This window comes from Gadus chalcogrammus, chromosome 16 (genome assembly GCF_026213295.1).
Source record: "Gadus chalcogrammus isolate NIFS_2021 chromosome 16, NIFS_Gcha_1.0, whole genome shotgun sequence".
Lineage (NCBI taxonomy): Eukaryota > Metazoa > Chordata > Actinopteri > Gadiformes > Gadidae > Gadus > Gadus chalcogrammus.
Window position 1 is genome coordinate 27126987 of NC_079427.1, and position 19618 is coordinate 27146604.

The 19618-nt window shown below is 45.1% G+C and overlaps 1 protein-coding gene across 1 annotated transcript in view; it reads left to right on the plus strand.

Annotated features, from left to right (window-relative positions):
• LOC130405687 (titin-like) overlaps positions 1 to 19618 on the plus strand; it is a 172367-nt gene that overhangs the window by 38260 nt on the left and 114489 nt on the right. The window contains exons 37-48 of the mRNA XM_056610858.1: positions 39 to 323; positions 783 to 908; positions 999 to 1187; positions 1316 to 1681; positions 2211 to 2261; positions 12291 to 16040; positions 16779 to 17057; positions 17280 to 17843; positions 18053 to 18334; positions 18421 to 18699; positions 18785 to 19066; positions 19167 to 19445. Of these exons, the coding sequence (XP_056466833.1) occupies positions 39 to 323; positions 783 to 908; positions 999 to 1187; positions 1316 to 1681; positions 2211 to 2261; positions 12291 to 16040; positions 16779 to 17057; positions 17280 to 17843; positions 18053 to 18334; positions 18421 to 18699; positions 18785 to 19066; positions 19167 to 19445 (6732 nt within the window). The remainder of the gene's footprint in view (positions 1 to 38; positions 324 to 782; positions 909 to 998; positions 1188 to 1315; positions 1682 to 2210; positions 2262 to 12290; positions 16041 to 16778; positions 17058 to 17279; positions 17844 to 18052; positions 18335 to 18420; positions 18700 to 18784; positions 19067 to 19166; positions 19446 to 19618) is intronic.

The following is a 19618-nucleotide window of genomic DNA, read 5'->3' on the forward strand; positions in this document are numbered from 1 at the left end:
AAAGTTTGGACCTGAGTCTCATTTCTTTTCCTCTTTAGTCCCAGAGCTCCCTCAGATCGTCAAGCACATGGAGCCCCAGTCAGTGGAGGCTGGAAAACCAGCTCGCTTCACTGTCACAGTGACTGGTGTTCCCCAGCCACAGGTTTCCTGGTACAAGAACTCCCAGGCTTTGTCTTCTGGCTTCAAGTGCAAGTTCCTTCATGAAGGAAACGACCACACTCTGCTGCTTATTGAGGTGTTCCCAGAGGATGCAGCTGTGTACAACTGTGAAGCCAAGAATGACTACGGAGCAGCCACAAGCACTGCCCCACTCAATGTAGAAGGTAATTGCACCTCTGCATGTCATTCAAGTAAATGCTGTGGAGGAGGTGATGTGGAGGTCGTGGTGCTGATGTGATGATGTGAAGGTTGGGATAGTGAGAATGTGGAGCTTTTTATGGTTCTGATGTGGAGGTTCTGATGTGGAGGTACTAATGGTGGGGAAGGGAGGTTTTGATGTGGATGATGTGAAGGTGGTGATGGGGAGGAGGTGAAGGTGTTGATGGGGAGGAAGTGGAGGGGGTGATGGAGATGAGGGAGTCAAGGAGATGATGTGGAGGTGGTGATGGAGATGATGTGGAGGAGGTGATGGAGAGGATATGGAGGTAGACATGGAGAGGATGTGGAGGTGGTGATAATGAATCTGTGGAGGAGGTGGAAATGGTGATGAGCTGATGATGTGGGGGTGGTTATGATGGATCTGTGGAGAATTTGAAGGGGGTAATGGTGTCTTATATCTCCAGTGTCTGAGGCGGTATCTCCGGACTCGTCTGCGCTTGTCGCTCCTCCTGTGGTTCTGTTGCCCGTCGCTGACACCTCCACACCTGAGGGGATGCCGGCACGCTTCCAATGCCGAGTGCGTGGAGAAGGTAGGCGGATCTAGCGTTCTAACTTTCTAATACTATTTATGTGATGGACAAGTTAGATGTTTTGTGCTGAGTCGCTCTCCTTCTGGCCAGATGTGAAGATCAGCTGGTACCTCGGTGACAAGGAGATCAAACAGTCAGACTTCTTCAGAATGTCCCAGTTTGACGAGAACTGCCAACTGGAGATCTCCAGGGTCTACTCTGAGGATGAAGGACAGTACACCTGTGTGGTCAAGAACAGCGCAGGAACCGTGTCCTGCTCTGCAAGCCTCAAGCTAGACGGTGATTCATGAGAACCCTTACTGCTGATTTTCCTCACTAATAATCCTGTTGGATTTGTATCTGGTCTGCCCGTCCCATCATCCAACTGCAACCCAATCTTTGTATAAAGTCAACATGCTTCCTTTCAGGGCGAGCCCTTTGTGAGCCGGAGCTGCATGTCTCCACCTGCCTCACCAGTCCAAAGAAACATTCAATTGGGCAGAAGCCAACCTTTATCCAGCCAATAGCAAGCAGTACTGTGTCCCATGGGGAAGTGGCCAGGTTCCATGCTTGTGTGTCCGGCACCCCAAAGCCACACATTAGCTGGTTTCACAACCAGCTGCCCATTCAACCCACAAAGGATGTTGTCTTTCATTTTGATGATGTGACAAACACTGCCACACTGATTCTAGTTGATGCTTTCCCTGAGCATGCTGGGCAGTATAGCTGCAGAGCAAGCAATAGCACTGGGGAGGTGGTGTGCTCTGCTACTCTCACCATAACTAAAGAAGAAGGTAACTTGGTCCCACTGCGAATGGTTTCCCTCCCTTCAGATGAATCTGTTGCCTCATCTTTCCATTTAAGAGGCTGAAGTCACTTCTCCTCCCAGCAGTGCTCTGCCACCTCCTGCATGATGCAGCCCCAGAAGATCCATCACACATCCCTCCATCTCCCCTCTTCTCTTCTCTTAACTAACCATACAGATAAATCCCTCCTCTCTGAGGTCACCCCCCTCAAGAAACATCTCACCTTCTTTTATTAGGGACACCTTCAGGATTTCTGCATGAAATTCACTTCCCAGTCTCTGTTATCCTTTCCCCAAAGATACCATCACTCACTCGTCATGATTCATATCTACTACTTACAAACATGGTGAATTTATTACTCACTGTAATTTTTTGTCATTTCGCCCTATAATGTTAAAATGTAAACATAACTGTTTTATTCGTATTGCCTTAATGACCTTGAGGGCTCTGCCAAGATTGGGAGCTGTATCAATAGGTTCAGGCTCTGAACTTATAGCACATGTCCTCTCTTCAACAGTGACTCAAGTTAAAGAGCAGATAGAAACCAAGACTGAATACAAAGTCAAAGGTAAGACCCATTGACATTTCTTTCATAAGGACACCTATGTTTTCATCACAGCACACTAGAAGAGGGACAGTTCAACAATATACAATCTAATTGTTTGCTTCAAAAGAGGTTTATAAAACCTTATTATGGTTTGACCCAACCACCTCTGTGTGTCAATATGTTATGACGTTGAACTATTCCTTTGACTTTATTTTATTTCACATTGCATGGACTCTTGCATTGTTCTTCAATTTAAATGTCCTCCCTGTTGTCCTTCTCTATCTTCTCTTCCAATGTTTTATTCCTGATAAGCGTGCTTCATGTACGTCTTTGACCTGTGAGGTTGCAACCTTTGAGCCTCTTTTGGCATGAAGGTTCATGTGTCTTTTTTCAGGTGCAGAATATTTCTCTTGTAAGATTCCAGACTTGAATGTGTATTTAAAAGATATGGATAAATAACCACATCTTTGAATTGTCTTTTTAATAATCTGGAAGCGATGTCTCTCCTGCCAAATATCTCCTAGCCTGGCTTGCAGATAGTGGGATGTGATTCCTTTGGTTTGCATTTAAATAACACAAGTAAACTATATTAGTTCGAATAAACGCCTTCTCAAACAATTCTACTGCTTGATTAAGCAAGTTTATTAGAGAGCCTCTCATACATTTCATCAGATTCAGAGGGATAGAAAGGGCGTTTATTCTCCTGTCTGCAAGTCAGGTAAGGAATGTTCTATTGCAAACAAGCCCGTCAGTTTAACTCGGAAACATCTATGCCTTTTATAAGTAATTTATGTTTTGAAGAAATTTCCACAGAAGAAGGATCAAAACCTCCTGCAGGTTTCTTTTAAAAAGAATCTTACGTTTATTCGAACAAATATGGTGAGTGAAACTGTTATTTCTTATGGCTTTGTGACTTGCAGCATGCATTTAATATTTTCATTAATGATAATATTCAAATCCTTTCCTGTTTATGCTTCAGGTTGTACTGTCTTGACACATATTTGTGTCTTTCTTTCAGGACAACCATCTGATGAAGGGAGAGATGAAGAAAGCAGTGTTATTCTCAGCACAAACCAGCCAAAAGGAGCATTCCGTGACACAATAGACGTCCTGGATCAAGGGCTGGTATCAGCCGTCGACTCAGAGAACATCAAACCCTCATTCACTAAAAAGCTAAAATTGCAGTCGGTTATAGAGAGGGACCCAGTAGAGTTACAATGTGAACTTGTTGCTGGTCCTCCTCCTACTTTCCTCTGGTTCCATAATAACAAACCTATTCACAAAGAGCCCAGGCGTAAGATTCTTATAGAGAGTAAAATGTACATGCATACCACACGTCTAGTTATTGAGAGCATCAAAGAGAAGGATGCTGGCAGCTACAAAGTCATGGCCATAAATTCAGAGGGGTCAGCAGAGTCCACAGCATCACTGCTAGTGTCTCTTGGGGAAGGGCAGTCTGCTGACTATCTGAGCTTAGCAAGGCGTTCTGCCAGATCCAATGAGAGAGCTAATAATGTGGCAGAGCAGAAAAAAGAGAGGAAGTTTAGGGTGGACCTCAGGTGTGTTGGCTCACCATTTGATAAGACATCCAAAGACCAGCGGGGAAGGTCCAGATCAAAGAGTCTGGTGCGTACGGTCTACTTCAGGTCGCCATCTCCATCCAAAGCTGAAACTTCAGCTAAAGAGTCCCAGCGTCTGGAGACTGGTTCTGAGCGTGCCCGGTCCCCACCCGCCATGTTTGAAAGCCCTGAGCGTTTTAACGACCGGTTCAGTGATATCTACTGCGACAGGCGCACAGGGGCACGGTTCAGTGATAAGTTTAGTGACCGGTGCAGTGACCGATACAGCGAAAGGTTCAGCGATACCGAAAGCCTTCACGAGGTGAGAACCAAACTGTCCTCACTTCAAAAGGCTGTTAAATTAAAGAAGAGGATGTCTGTGTCCACCATGTCCTCCTCAGAGTTTGATGCAGAGTCTGTAGCGAGTGAATCTAGCTATGCAGACTATGTGGACAGGCTCAGGGTCAAGGCTCCCTCTTCCTTGCCAGATCGGTCATCAGAGGCAGGTCGCAGGGAGTTTCAGGGTAGTAGTTTAGGTTTGGTTTCTCAGAGAAGGGAGGCTTCCCAGCATCGTATTAGGCACTCATTTGAACCCCAGTCCAGAACTCGGGCCATCCAGATACTAACAGGTGACATGACTGTGAAAGGTGAGAAGAACATCACCAGCACATTAACTGAGAGAAGTGAGGATAAAAAATATGATACTTTAGTTGATTCTCAGGTGGAGTGTGGATTAAAAGGTGAACTTGATAAGAAGAAGATGGATGCAGGTGGATCTGATGTGCCATGCTCTGAAACAGTTGGTACAGTGTCTTTATTAAGAACAGAATCACCCAGAGCTAAGATAAGTAAATCAACCGAGAGATTCCTTAGTGACGGGGTAACCCTAGAAGACGGCGAAGAGGAATATGAGGAGTCTCTGAAGGCTAAGTATGAGAAGAGCCTTGAGGCAGACAGGATGGAGTGTGAGGAGAAACTCCTTGCTCTGCGCATCAGGAAATGGCAGCATGGGATGCGGATGTCTCAAGAAGAACCTTTTGAACCTGAACATGACCTCCACTTGGCCGCAGAGGAGCAATACTTGGAGCCTGAGGAGCATGGCATGGAGATGACGTTTGAAACAAAACCAGCTGTAGAGGCTGGTTCTCCACTCCCTGTCACTAAGAAATCCCCCACAACGAAACAGTACCTGGGAAGCCATGAAAAGGTGCCTTTGTTGAAGCCTAAATCACCCACGATGAAAAGGCAAGCAGAGGAGGCCGAATGTACTTTATTGATACAGAAATCCCCCACAGCTAAGATAGGTAAAACAAATGAGAAATTCCTTGATGACAGGGTAACCCTAGGAGACGGAGAAGAGGAATATGAGGAGGAGTCTCTGAAGGCTAAGTACGAGAAGAGCCTTGAGGCCGACAGGATGGAGTGTGAGGAGAAACTCCTTGCTCTGCGCATCAGGAAAAGGCAGCAAGGGATGCGGATGTCTCAAGAGATACCTTTTGAATCTGAACATGATCTCGCCTTGGCCACAGAGAAACAATACCTGGAGCCCGAGGAGCACAGCATGGAGATGACATTTGAACCAAGACCAGCTATAGAGGCGTATACTCCACGTCCTGTCCCTCGGAAATCCCCCAAAACAAAACAGTACCTGGGAAGCAATGAAAAGGTGCCTTTGAAGCCTAAATCACCCAAGATGAAAAGACAACCAGAGGATGCAGAATATGCTTTATTGAAACAGAAATCACCAACAATGAAATCTAGAGTCGAAAAAATGTTGTTTGAAAAGAGTAGCGAGGATCGGGAGCTACATTTGTCAAGGGAGAACATCTCTGAGCTGAAAACAGAGAGTGAGTACTTCAGTGAACAGGAAGCCTTGAATGATAGGATCATGAAATGGCAGCAAGGGGTGCAGATTGAGCAGGAGCAGACCGTGGAGCTCCCACAAGACTGGGTGGAGGCCTACCCTCCATATGACACCGTTTACCAGTCTACTTATGCACAGACAACCAGCCAGTCTACAGCCCCAAAGCCCGGACAGACTTCTACAGAGAATATAACTATGGAGAAATCAACCCCAGGTGAGGCTGATTCTTCTGGGCAACTGATGAAACAAGATGAGCAAATGATTGAGGCACTGGCCACAGAGGGACGAGAGACCAGACTTCAGAGAGACAGTGAGTACTTTGTCAGTGAGGAGGAAGCCCTGGCACAGCGACTTCTCAAGTGGCAACAGGATGTCCTTGACCAGGAGGAAGTTGTGGAGCTTGAGTCTGAATGGTCTATGGGTGAACAACACTATAAACAAACTCCCTCAGAACCACATGATTCCACAGGATATGATCCATCTAAAGCTGGGACAGAACAGCATCATGAAGTCATGTCTGAGGAACTTTATGAGTTTGAACCTCCTGCTCCGTATAGAGATGGAAGCTGTCAACAGTTCCAGGATCAAGCTCCTACTAAAGAACCATCACATGCTCACCTGCTAGCTTATGGTCATACATCTAAATATGTATTTGAATCCTTACCTGACATAAATGTTACCCCAGCTAAAGCAGCTGCCTCTACCTCCAGTCCTCAAGGGGGAGCTTTCGTGACTCCTGCTGATCATAGCCTACATTACAGTTGTGATGTTCCAATTCAAGAACCCCTGCGCTCAGCCCCAGCATCTGAACTGGATAGAAGCCACAAGGGCTCCTCAGTCCCAAGCTGCATTCCCAACCAGCTCCCTGAACCCCCAGTCCATGGATCTGAACCCGGTTCTGCTCAGGCTCCCACTAACATGTTAAGGAAGTCCTCTGTAGTAGCTCCAAGCTGTAGTACACAAGAAGGGCTCGCGATGGAAATGAAGAAGAGGAGAAGCAGAGAGTACACATTCACTGTGGAGGAATGCCAGGTAGAACAAACAGAGGGCTTAAGAACACAACGTGACCAGATGGATGTTGGAGAAGTTAGGAGGGAGAATATTGGGTCCAAAGAGACCTCTGAATGGAGGGATAAAAATCTAGAGACTGGCACAGCAAGTGGAAAGATGAGTGACTTTAAGTCCAAGCAGGAAAATAAAGAAAATGAAATGAAAGAAATGAAAGGCTCACCTCCAGTATTTGTCAAAGAAATTACAACCATGAAAGTAAAAATTGGTGAAATGTCAGAATTTACCTGTCAGTTCCAGGGGGACCCTGAGCCATCAGTCACATGGCTTAAAGACGGTCATCCCTTAACTCACAACCCAGATTATGACATCATGATAAAATCTTGTCGTTCAAAACTGACTATATACTACCCAACCACAGAACACAAAGGCACCTTTGACTGCATCATAACCAACAGTCATGGCCAGTCCACCTGCTGCGCAAGCCTGGAGATCTCAGATGAGAAGCTTCTGAGAACCTCAGGAGCCACCCGGGTGCTGGTGTCCAAGGAAACCACAGAAAAACACCAGCGGCCCTCCATAGAGGAGGAGCTGCAAGCCTTTATGAGTACAGGAGCAGCGACCCTCCATGTGCCCCAGGCAGGAGACCCCAGACCCCAGCACTCTGATAACTCCTGCACCTGCTCTCCAGTGCAGATCAGAATCACCTCCGCCACACCACTCCCTGACATGATCGACGTGGGCAGTGAAGAGAAGACAGCTTCCACGGATGTCACCAAAGATCCCACCCCGCAGATAAAAGAGAGGGCCTCCCAGGCTGTTAAACACAAATTTACGTTCTCCTTTGATGTCGCAAGGGAGGCTCCAGAGGTTGTCACTGAGCTTGAGAGCATCCTTGGTTCAAATGGAGAGCCTGTCGTATTAAAGTGTAAGGTAACTGGAGATCCAGCCAGTCAAAATACTTGTGCTGCCTCATCTGAGAAGAAGCTCAGCAGTTCCCAACCAACCAAGCCTGGGTCTTCCAGAGAGCCACTGCCATCTATATCTGGCTGTGGTCTGGAGTCTTCTGCTGCTGTTATCAAAGTTTCTCAGATAAAGCAAGCTTTTGAGTCTGATTCACCAGACGGATACAGATTCCCCGCCTTTAGTGAGGAACAAAGAAGGGAAGGTCTATTTCCTCAGGAGCTCATTCCTGTACTGACGAAAGAAGCACATTCTCAAGTGATTAGGGAAGGCAGTCCACTCATACCGAAACATAATGTAGAGGAAGCTTTCTGTTCCCAAACTACAACTGTATTTGGGGAGCCTGAAACTGTTCCGACATCAAAAACATTTATACCACCCGAAACAGTATCTGTCCAAACTAAAACTGGATCAAAAGCATGTATCTTTGTGTCAGAGACGGACAGGGATATCAGGAGTGTAGAAGGGTCTTCTGTGCTGGAAGACCACCTGGAGTTGCATACATTTGTCCAGGATGTGCAGAAAAAAACAGATGTGGTCAGTCCTGAGCCTTTCCTGCCAGGGAAGGTGGCTGAATACACTGAGGCTGTTGAGGCAGAGGAAATGGAGAGAGAGAAAGCTATTCATGCATTTGAAAGAACAAGTAGCTTCATACCTTTCCAATCTGATAAAACAGTGGCCAAGAGCTCCTCTAAAGTGGCTGCCAAAGTCGCTGATGTCACAACAGAGAAGGGAGTCAATGATACCATATCAACTCCTGGTGGCAGTGACTCTAAATATCAGAGTCAAGAGGTCTCAGCTCTCATAGAGGAGGAAGCACATGGATATTTGGAGGCACGTCTTGATGTGGATACTTTGAGTAAGGGGTTTACAATAAGCAAAGAAATTATGTCAATCCCAGAGCCCTCAATAGATAGTGGGGTTTTCCTCAGTATTCCAGATTCCCAGGTAGAGCTCCAGGAAATACCTGATGAGCTTGCTGACACTGACATTCTTGCTGAAGTTCAGAGTCATGATGGACTGCTCCAAGAGGGATCTACCAGAGAATCACAAATAATGGCTGTGAAATCCAAAGCAGACAGCATGGCATTTGGTCTGGATGCCTCTGTAGCAGAGCAAAAGGAGAAGCAGACTATAACTAAACAGGTAAGCAGTGATCTTGACCCTGCTTCAATTGAACGTGGAGCCTCTGCTGGAATCATGGAGGTAGAGGAAGTAACTTTTAATGCTGTGTATGACTACTATCACCCTCAGACAGACTGGGGACGACCACTTTCCCCAGAGTCTGAGATGTCCATAGAGATAGGCAGCACCTTCAGTGATGATATAGCAGATGCTGCTGAGAGGTTTTTCACCCCTGCCTCATCAACTGAGATCTCACAGATATTCGCAGAGTCTTTCCAAACCCCCATGTCTCCAGAGTCCTTCCATACTCCAGCTACCTACATATCCGGGGGGTTCATGACTCCTCCAGAATACCCCTTCTCTTCTACAGAGCAGAAGAGAGCCACGACGGCTGATTCCAGTGAACTCTTCTTCTCTTCTTCTCAGTTCCTGAGGTCTCCCGAGGATGAGGGCATTGATATAGGACCTTCTGCGCATAGTTTGGAGGAAAGTCGATTCCTTGCTGAAAGCAAAGCGTCTCTTGGTCTTGGTTTGATCCAGGAGAAGGTTCAAGGAATACCTCCGGCCTTCCTCAAACCTCTTACAAAGAAAAGGGTGTTTGAAAATGATTGCCTCACTTTTTATGCCGAGGTGTTTGGTCTTCCCTCTCCAGAGGTGAGATGGTTCCACAACAAATCCCAGCTGCTTTCTGACGACAGAGTCCGAATGCACAGAGATGGAGATAACATCAGACTGACAATGAACAGTGTCACCAAAGCAGACCAGGGGGAGTACATTTGTGAAGCCCTGAACTATGTAGGAGAAGCGAGAAGCGTAGCTTTAGTAGTTGTGATATCTCAGGAAGTGAGGTTCAAGCCTGCTCCACCTTCGGTGACTCATCAACACATTATGGAGTTTGACATGGAGGACAATGATTCTTCTCACTCTACGTCCCCTCAGGAGATCCTGTTGGAGGTTGAGCTCGATGAGAACGAGGTCAAAGAGTTTGAGAGGCAGGTGAAAATCATCACCATTCCCGAGTATACCGCGGATAATAAGAGCATGATAATTTCCCTGGATGTTTTGCCTATTCTGTATGAGGAGGGTGCTGTGGACTTTGTCACACAGGAGAATGATGATCTGAAAATATCGTTTGAGGTTACTGAAATGCCCCCAAGGTTCATCAACCCTATCTGTGACATGGAGACCCCCGAGACCACCACAGTCTTGTTTGAGTGTTCTCTCATGGGTAGACCATCGCCTATCATCACCTGGTTCAAAGGAGACAAGAAAATTCCCGATGACAACAAGAAGTATCTTCACTCCTCTGATGGAGACAACCATTTCCTGAAGATATGTAGAATCAGCACCCAGGACAGTGGTGTTTACACTTGCAGAGCAATCAATGTGGTCGGGGAGACGGTGTGCAGGGCTTTCCTCAAGGTGATGAGCACCGAAAACTTGTCTGGTCAGACCCGAGGCCGGGAGCTCACTGCTGTCTCCCTAGGAAGTGCCAAGGTCCAGCCCCAGAAGTTTGACCTAATGGTAGGCAACATGTCCCTGGAGGGAGAGCAGGCTTCAGAGATTGAGCTGGAGTTTGAGTTTGAGAATGAAGCTGACGAGTCTCAGCGTGCAGTCCGACTAGTGGCCAACACTGATCATGAGATGAGCGAACAAGGAGAGAAATATGTCAGCATCAACTTCGATGTGTTTGCTGAGCCAGCCAAAGATGATAAAGTAGAATTCAAAGGGAAGTCGTCAGAAATGTGTAGCTTCCAGTTTCAGGTCACAGAAACAGCCCCTAAATGTATAATTCCACTGACGGCTGTGACAGCAGCGCACGGTACGCCTGTGATCCTGCAGTGCTTGGTGAATGGCAAGCCAAACTCTACTGCTCAGTGGTACAAGGATGGACACTTGGTGCAAGGTAGCCGGTGTATCATCCAGGAGAAAAGCTCCGGCCATTTCAATCTACTCATCACTAATGTCACACAAAATGATGCTGGGGAGTACAAATGTTTAATCCAAAACCAAGCCGGCCACACTGAAACTACTGCTCTCCTGAAGGTGTTTTAGAACAGAAAGAGACAGAAGTGTAAAAGGCATTATAGGATTGTTTGAGGGTTTAAGGCTAGATGAGGCTCCTCTAAATCATGATGGTTAAGTTGGGATCGTTTTATTTTGTGGAAGCTCAAAGTGAGGGTGTAATGTAGCATATCAGAGCCAATTGTTTTTCACTGGATTTGTAGATGGTTGTATGGTGTGGTATGGTTGTGCCATTAAAATGGTCAGGGTTTACATTTGCTTTTCAAATCAATTATCAGTTAATGTTAATTTAAACACTCTGTTATATCGATTTTGAATACAATAAATATAACATTTTAAGTAGAGTAATGACAGGATTATAAACATGCATAATTATGTGTTCAATGAATCATCCACTTCTGGAATTAATAATAATCAAATGGATTTTGCTACCTGCAAAAATAAAAGATTTTTGTGCTAAAATGTAAAAAGCAATCCTACCGGGTCCTTTCATATATAATAATAAACACCCATCTAATATACTTCATATGGATTTCATTTTGTATAACATATTTCAAACTTCCCTTTAAATGTCAAATTGAATGGGTATATAAGAATAGGAAGTGTCAGCGGATGTGTTAAAATATACATCAACATTCACATAGACATTGACGTATACATAAACAGTTCAACAATATTCACAAACTTCTGAAAAATGGTTTTGTGACCTCAGACTAAAGGTCACTGAGGTCACAAGACGACACTGACAACATCAAATTCATCACATACGTCCTTTGTAGCATTGAATAGTTAGAACAAAGCTGTATTTTTATTTTTAAGTGTTTGTTTTGTGAAAGCTATTCATGTCTGTCTCTGATGCAGTATTAATACAAGCTGCTGGTTTAATTGGGTTTTTCTGACTGAACATTTACATTTTCTATATATATTTTCAAAATAAATTGATATTTTTGTAAATATGTGTACTTTTAGAGATACTCTTGGTAGAGGCTGACTATTATGAACCCAAACAACAACTATGATACGCTACAAAGCCATGAGCACACAGCTAAATATTTCAGATGAACATTAGAAACCTTGGCGTAACTGTACAGAAGTTGTGTTTGTCTGAGTTGAAGTTATACAAGATACAATAAAGGATTTGATGCAAATAGGACAAGTATGGTGTCTTTTTTAACCTTTTCTTTAAACTTAAGAGTCATTGAAATGACGACTGAAGAATCAAGAGATCTTGTACTTCTTCTGAAGCCATCTCATGAAACATTTTGGTTCAATAATTGTGTATCAATCACTTATCAATTGGTTGTTCAATATATTTAGCTTTAATAGTACTTCCAATATGTCTATCCAAATACAAAGAATGTTCTAATAATAATGTATGAGATGTATCAAATTAATGATAATTATTAATTAATTAAATAATTAGTGCAGGTAAAACCATTTGATAATGAATGAATTGTTCCTCTGTTGATCAAGTGGTCCTCAACCCTCCTCATTATCTCCTAACAGAACATTCTAGCATCTCCATGGAGACCAAGCGAGAAGAAACCCATTCCACTTCTCTACAGCTCTCACAAAAAACTAGGACACTCCAACTCAAGCCAGAGCCCAAACATTACTCTAGTTCTTTAGAGAAGAAAAAAGAAAAGCCAGTTTTCCTTAGCCAGCTGTCTCCAACTGCTGTGACTGAAGGGGAAACGGCTAGGTTTACCGTCACAGTGACGGGCTTTCCCAAGCCCTCGGTTCAATGGTTCTATAATGGAAAGGTGATACAAAGCTCCACTGTTTATATACTGATAGAGGGAAAAGAGGAATACACATTGGTAATCACCAAGCTTACTTCTGACTATGAAGGAGAGTATTCCTGTACTGCCACAAATATAATTGGCCAAACAACCTGCTCCACATATCTGGAAGTTAAAAAGAGTGTTGTTAGTAAGGCAGAGAAATGGGTTGAACAAATGTTCATGGTTAAAGGTCAACCTCCCACATTCACAGTAGAGTTTCGCTCTGAAAGATCCCCTGAGGGAGGAGAAGTTTCCTTTCAATATGAAGCACGTGGACACCCAATTCCAGATGTCAAATGGTTTAAAGGCGCTTTTCAGATCGGACCAAATAGGAACTGTATTATAGTCAACAACTCAAATGGCTCTGGCCTCATCCAAATAAAGAGCATCAAACAGGAGGACAGCGGCATCTATACTTGTAAGGCCCTTAACCATTTTGGAGAGGCTTCATGTAGTGCTGAACTGGTGGTTTTCAGGGAGGCTGTTCAGCAGGAACAGCACCCAGTCATTCATGAAAGAGGCTACAAAGTAACCATGACTGAGCAAGCCACAGAGTCACGCTTGTACCAGGTCAGCCTTCCAGGACAGGAAAGATCTAGTTCAGATCAAATGGTTTACACCATTGGCACTGAGGACAGGCAGGTAATTTCCAGTGAGCAAGTGGGCACCATTAGAGAGCTGAATATTTCTGCCGCCACTCTCCAGAGAGAGCAGGTCACCCACCAGGCTGCCGTTCTGCAGTCCCATGAAGTGGAGGAGAGGGTGTCAGTGGCTCCTGCCCATCCATCCCACATTTCAGCAGTCCCTCTCAAACAGCTCCACATGGCAGCATTCACATCCTCTGTCTTGGAGAGTCAAGACCTCACAGAGCAACACTGTGATCGCATTCTGAGTCCGGAGCTTTTCAAGCTGGAGGCTGCAGAGGAGAAAAAGTCTAAAATGATGTCAGCCTTATCTGAGGAGGTCCTGGCTCTCTCTACTGTTAGTACAGAGCCTCTGGGTGACAGGGTGTCAGCTAAGATCATGCCCACCTCAGAACCAAAGCATGTTGTTAGTGGTCCACAGGTGGATGCACAGCTGCCCCTCCTGAGGGAGTCATCCCATGACATCCCCCAGCCCCAGCAGGAGAAGAGCTATCAGTTGAAGGAAGGTGTTAAGATCTTATACTCTGCCCAGTTAGCAGAGAAGCGTGTGCTGCTTGAGGGCCACATCACCCAGCTAGCCTCAGCAGAATCTGCAGTCAAATCCTCATCGAGCAAAGAACAGCCCAGACCCGTCTTGGCCACAGTCAGTGAGACCAAGCAGGCTTTATCCAAAGAGACAGTGTTCTCGATGCAGAGGCCTGATCAGGAGATGGCTAGTGTTTGTAGAGATTTAGTGAGGAAGGAAGCCCTCAAAGCAGAGGAGGGGCAGGCTCTTCAAGCTGAACGCTCCCAAAAGCTGCAGAGTCTGGATAGTGCAGAGATCATTCAGTCCCAGGTTGAGCCAGAGCAGTTGTTGCACCTGCAGGTCATAACAGACCAGGACCTCCTCCCTTTTGAGGAGAGGTTCATATGTGACAAGCCAGCTCCAGAACAGTTGAGCAGCAGGAAAAGTCCAAGCATTTTACACTGTGTCAGCCATATTGATCAAAGGACAGTGGTGTGTGAACATAAAGAAGAGTTTGATTCTACCCCTAGTACCATTACAATCCAGCCCATAAAAGAGGTTCACGCTTCACTCCATCTTCACTCCCACCAGCCTGTGCAGGAACTAGCTAAAGAGGGACTACTTGTCGTTGAGAAACCAAAGCAACAGCTGGCAGCACAGAAACAGGAGAAGGCCAGGAATCATTCAGCCATCTCTGAGGAGAGAAGGGAGATCACAGCAGATTATCACAAAGATCTTGATGTGTCTGTGACAGGAGTTAAATCACAGCTTCGATCTGAGCCTAGACCTCAGAACATCCTCCAGGTCTCCTTTCACTCAATGCAGCTCCCAAAGGAGACTATTTTCAGTAGCGACATGAAACAACAGCGTGCCTTAGTTCAGAAGGAGGAACGTTGGAATTTGATAAATGTCACCACTGTAGAAGATAGCCAGGCTTTGGAGGAGGGCCATACCAAGAGTCTGCCTGCCGTGGATAAATTCACCTGCCAGACAGCTGTAGAGCCTAAGGTTCCCACAGAGCCAGTCCAGGTTGAGAAGAAGGAGATCTCTACTGAGATCAGCTTTTCTCTAGAGGCAGCAGAGCAGGACTTTGCGGTTCAAATCCAGGAGGGCCAGTCAGTCAGACAGTCAATCATGATGGACGAGAAGCGTGTGCTGAAAGGGGAGTTTTCTCATAAGATTATAAAGTCAGAGTCCTCTAGTATCAGTGTTACCACACAACCAAGACTTTCTTTAATGGCACCACAGTCTGAAGAGAGCACAGCCCTGCCCAAAGAGCTGACCTTTGTGATTCAGATTCCCAAACCATCCAGTGTGAATATTAGACGTCAGCTGAAAGATGCTCTTCAGTCTGCTGTGGCCCAGGAACAACCACTGCTACTTGCCGAGGTGCTGGCGAAGTTAGAGGCAGCACAGATCCAGGAAGTCAAGGTTCAGAAAGAACCAAAACGTTCAATGTTTACATACCTTGTCACGTCATCTGGTGCCCCCATAGAAATCTCTCTGGCTTTTGATGGTGAGTACCCTCAGACAGCTGAACTGAGGTCTGAACTGCAGGCAGCCTTCCACTCTATAGTTTACCAGGAGTCCCAGGCCCTGACTCTGGAACAGCCCAGTACTATGCTTCTAGACAGGCCTCAGAGAATGCAGGTTATTTCTGCCCCCTCAAAGGAAATGATGTCATCTGTGGTTGAGTCCATCCACGTAGCAGAAAGTATTGTGGATATTACTGCAACTCAGTCTCAGGCTGCTTCTATTAAAACAGAATCTGGCTTGGCGCTAGAGTCTCTGAGCACAGAGGAGCAGGTAGTCATTCAGGAACCCAAGGTGCAGAAACAGGTTGTCCAGGTCTCAAGGGAGGCTCATGTGGCTTCTGAGCAGTCAGTGCAGGTGAGCAGACAGTCTGTGAAGAGCCAGCAAGATGTAGCTGCTGTCGATGTGGTCAGCATCAGACCTAGTTCCAGCACTAAAGAGCGGTCGATAGACATTTCTGTTCAGAGGGAGAGCCAGGAAATGACCTTTAAGGAGGAATTGAAATTGTCCAACCCTGACATAGTCACCTCTCTGCAGAATTTAACTGTTAACGAGGACAGTATAGTAAAGTTTAGCACCACCATAGAGTATGTCACCAAGGTAAACTGGCTTTTCAATGGTAAATTGGTCAAACCTGGCAAAGAGTTAAAGTGTTCTAAAGACAATGACACATACACACTGATTATCAACAAAGTTATCAAGGAGAAGCATCAAGGAGAATATGTCTGTGAGGCTGAGAATGAAGCTGGCAAGACAACAACATCTTCAAGACTCACTGTGGTCTCAAGAGGTTTGAATCCAGGCAGATCAGACCTGATCTATCCATCACTCCACCTGCAACTAACTAACAGAACCATGCGCACCAGTCACGTCAACAAAATAACCTTAACCATAGAAGACCTTTTTAAGAAGCTCCATTTTATTGAACTTTGTTGGATCACGGTTTTCATTTCACTCTCAAGAAGGTCACTTCTACTAACTCACCATGGAAACGTATTGTAATGGGTCTGTAGACCAGATCTCTTTAGCCTGGGGATCTGCAGAGTTCAGTAGTAGACAATCATCAGGCTTTGTCTAATGTCTTTAAGATCTGGTCTTCACCTCATCAACGTCTCATTCTCTCCATCAGCTCTTGGTTCATGCATGTTCCCAGGACTCCATTCTTTTTATTCTTGCCAGAACAAGAGCCCCCGTGCTTCTAAAATATTAAGATACATCAGAACACCATTGGCATAGTAAGGATAGCGTTATAACATTAAGATCATTCACACACCATTCGATCCTAAGGCAAACCACATATATTTATTCAGCACGGGGTCACTGTTCGTCCTTTCTTTACTTTCAACTTCCATCGTCTTTCTTTCCCACAGTCATCCTTTTTCTTTTCCACAGTCACCTACTGGAATGAATCCCATCATCGCTGTGCATTCAACCATTCCTGTTCCAGAACATTATTTCTATCACGCTTTATTAAATGGTTATGAACACATTGATGTGATGACTAATTCAATCTCATTCTGTTCCTCAGTACCACCAATCTTCAGGCAGAAGATAAGCTCTATGGAGATCAACGTGGGCGGCTACGCCAAGATGGAATGTGAGATTGAAGATTCTCCGAACGTGACCTTCAAATGGTACAAGTCGACTGTGGAGATACGGCAGAGCGACAAATACCGGATCCTCAGCCATCAAGGCGGCTCGGCCCTGGAGCTGCAGAGCCCCACCAAGGCTGACAGCGGGGAATACAGCTGCAAGGCCTCTAACCAGCACGGCGCCGACAGCTGCTCCGCCACCCTGAACGTCACCGGTAAGAGAATCACTGTGTGATCTTTAAATCCTCTTTCTGTACGAGGTTAAGAGTGGGGTTTGTATAACCGGGTTGGTAAGAGGTTGGTTAAATGTGTGTTCTTTACCTTACGTATCTTACTTCCACATATTTGCCAAGTTTATTACAAGTTTGGAACATTGAAGTTGGTCCAGACTTCATATTTATATCCTGTTTTTCTACCTGTTTACCTACTCTCCTTAGAAATGTACCCGCCAATATTTGTATCAAAACCAGAACCAATGACATTATATGTTGGTAAACGCACCCTGTTCCAGTGCTCAGTCACTGGAACTTCACCGATGGAAGTTGTCTGGCACAAGGACAACGTAGCAATCTCTTCTGAGGGGAACTGTTTGATGAAAAGTGAAAAGAACAAGTATTCCCTTGAGATTACATGCCTTGAGCTATCCCATCAGGGGGTGTACCTCTGTAAAGCCTCCAACCCTGTTGGCACTGCTACCTTCACCACAGAGATCAGGGTTGTCAGTAAGCCAAGCTTTGTGAAGACGTTTGAGCCAGTGTCTTCAACTGTCAATGAGGCACTTCACCTGGAGTGTCAGGTGGATGAAGACACTGGTGTGTCTGTCACCTGGACCAGGGATGGCAAAAAGGTCCACCAGACTATGGAATGTAAAATGTGGTTTGATGAAAAAGTGGCTGTTCTTGAGATCCCCAAGTCTAAATTGAAGGACTCTGGAAAATATGTCTGTACAGCCACAAACGAGGCAGGGAGTTCGACCTGCCAGGCTATGGTCAGTGTTCAAGGTAAGATCTTACGGTGTGCTTTCCGTGTTTTTATCAACAGATCCACAGCATCGTCCATCAAGCTGGTGGTGTATTGTTGAGCCCTCTCGTGCTGTTGCTAACACACTCTTGCTTTTCTTAAGTATGTCTCTCATGTACACTTCTCTTTTGGTAGTAACGCCATGTTTATCTCTTTTCAATGATAAAACAAACATCCGGGATACTTCTAGAGCCACCTGCCTTTGTCAAGAAGATGGAGCCAAAGTTGACTTGGAAAAAGGGCATAGCTGCCCGCTTACAGTGCACAGTAAATGGATCTCCAGAACTCAGTGTCCACTGGTTCTGCAGCAACAGAGAGCTCAGCCATGGAGATAAATATAAAATCTCCTTCAAGAATGGAGCAGCCACTCTGGAGATGGTGAATGTTCTTGTTACAGACAGTGGGACGTACATCTGTGAGGTATCAAATGATGCTGGCAGTGATAGCTGTAACACCCTGATAGCAGTTAAAGGTTTGTTAAACTGTCCTGGAGTCAACGTACAATAAGACGCAGGAGGGACTTGCTGTGTATAATCTTAATATTCTCTTGACTCCCAGAACCACCCTCATTTAAGAAGGAGCTAAAGACAATGGAGGCTGTGAAAGGAAGTCCAGCTCACCTCGAGTGTGAGATTACAGGAACAGGTCCTTTTGAAATCAACTGGTTCAAAAATAAGAAAGCTATTGCCTCTGATCAAAGATACAAGGTGATTTCTCAAGAGTCTCTGGCACGGCTTGAGATTCAGACATTTGAAAGTGCAGATGTCGGAGACTACCAGTGTGTTGCTTCCAATGATGTGGGTAAAATAAGCACTAAGGCACTAGCTAAACTAAAAGGTTAGTATTTGTTGGTTTAGTGAAAGGCATACATTGGTTGTTAAGTCAAAGCCTTGAATGATGACATTTTAAATGTTTTGTGTAGAACCACCATCATTCTCAAAAAGAGTTGAGAGTGTTGTGGCAGTGTTGGATAACACAGTCAAACTTCAAGGCAGCATAAAAGGATCAGCTCCCCTCATTGTTAAATGGACGAAAGACTCTGAGATTCTAAGAGATGATGATCCCAATATCAGCATGCGGTTTGAGAACAATGTTGCCAGCCTTACAATATCCACTGTCACAATCAGCCATGGTGGAAAGTATACATGCCAAGCAGAGAACGAGGCAGGGCAACAGAAATGTGAAGCTACTTTGACTGTTCAAGGTCAGTATATAATATGAATCCCTAATGATGAATAGGAAAAATATATGAAGGACTTTGAGCCAGTTATGTCCCTACAACTAACTGAACTATCTTACCTTAGAACCCGCCAGACTCCTAGAACCTGCAGAGTCCATAAGTGTGACTGCAGGAGATTCAGCCACCTTGGAATGTACAATCGCTGGAAGCCCAGACCTCAAGGTGCAATGGTTTAAAGATGGAAAGGAGGTGACGAGTGGTCGTAAATACAAAATCACTCTGAAGGAGAAAACTGCAATGTTAAAAGTTCTGGCAGCAGAAAAAGATGACACTTCTGAATTCAGGATGGAGGTGTCCAACAAAGTGGGCAAGGACCAGTGCACGTGCTCTGTTACCGTCCTAGGTTAGCTGCTTACCTCTTAGATATGGTGTTGTACCATTCATTTACAGATTGACAATATCTAATGCATAATTTGTTCTATAGCTTACACATGAAACCTCTTTCAATTTCAATAATCTTTGAGTTCATTGAACTGTTGAACTCCTAACTAGCTTAGTTGTTTTCTCTTTAACAAC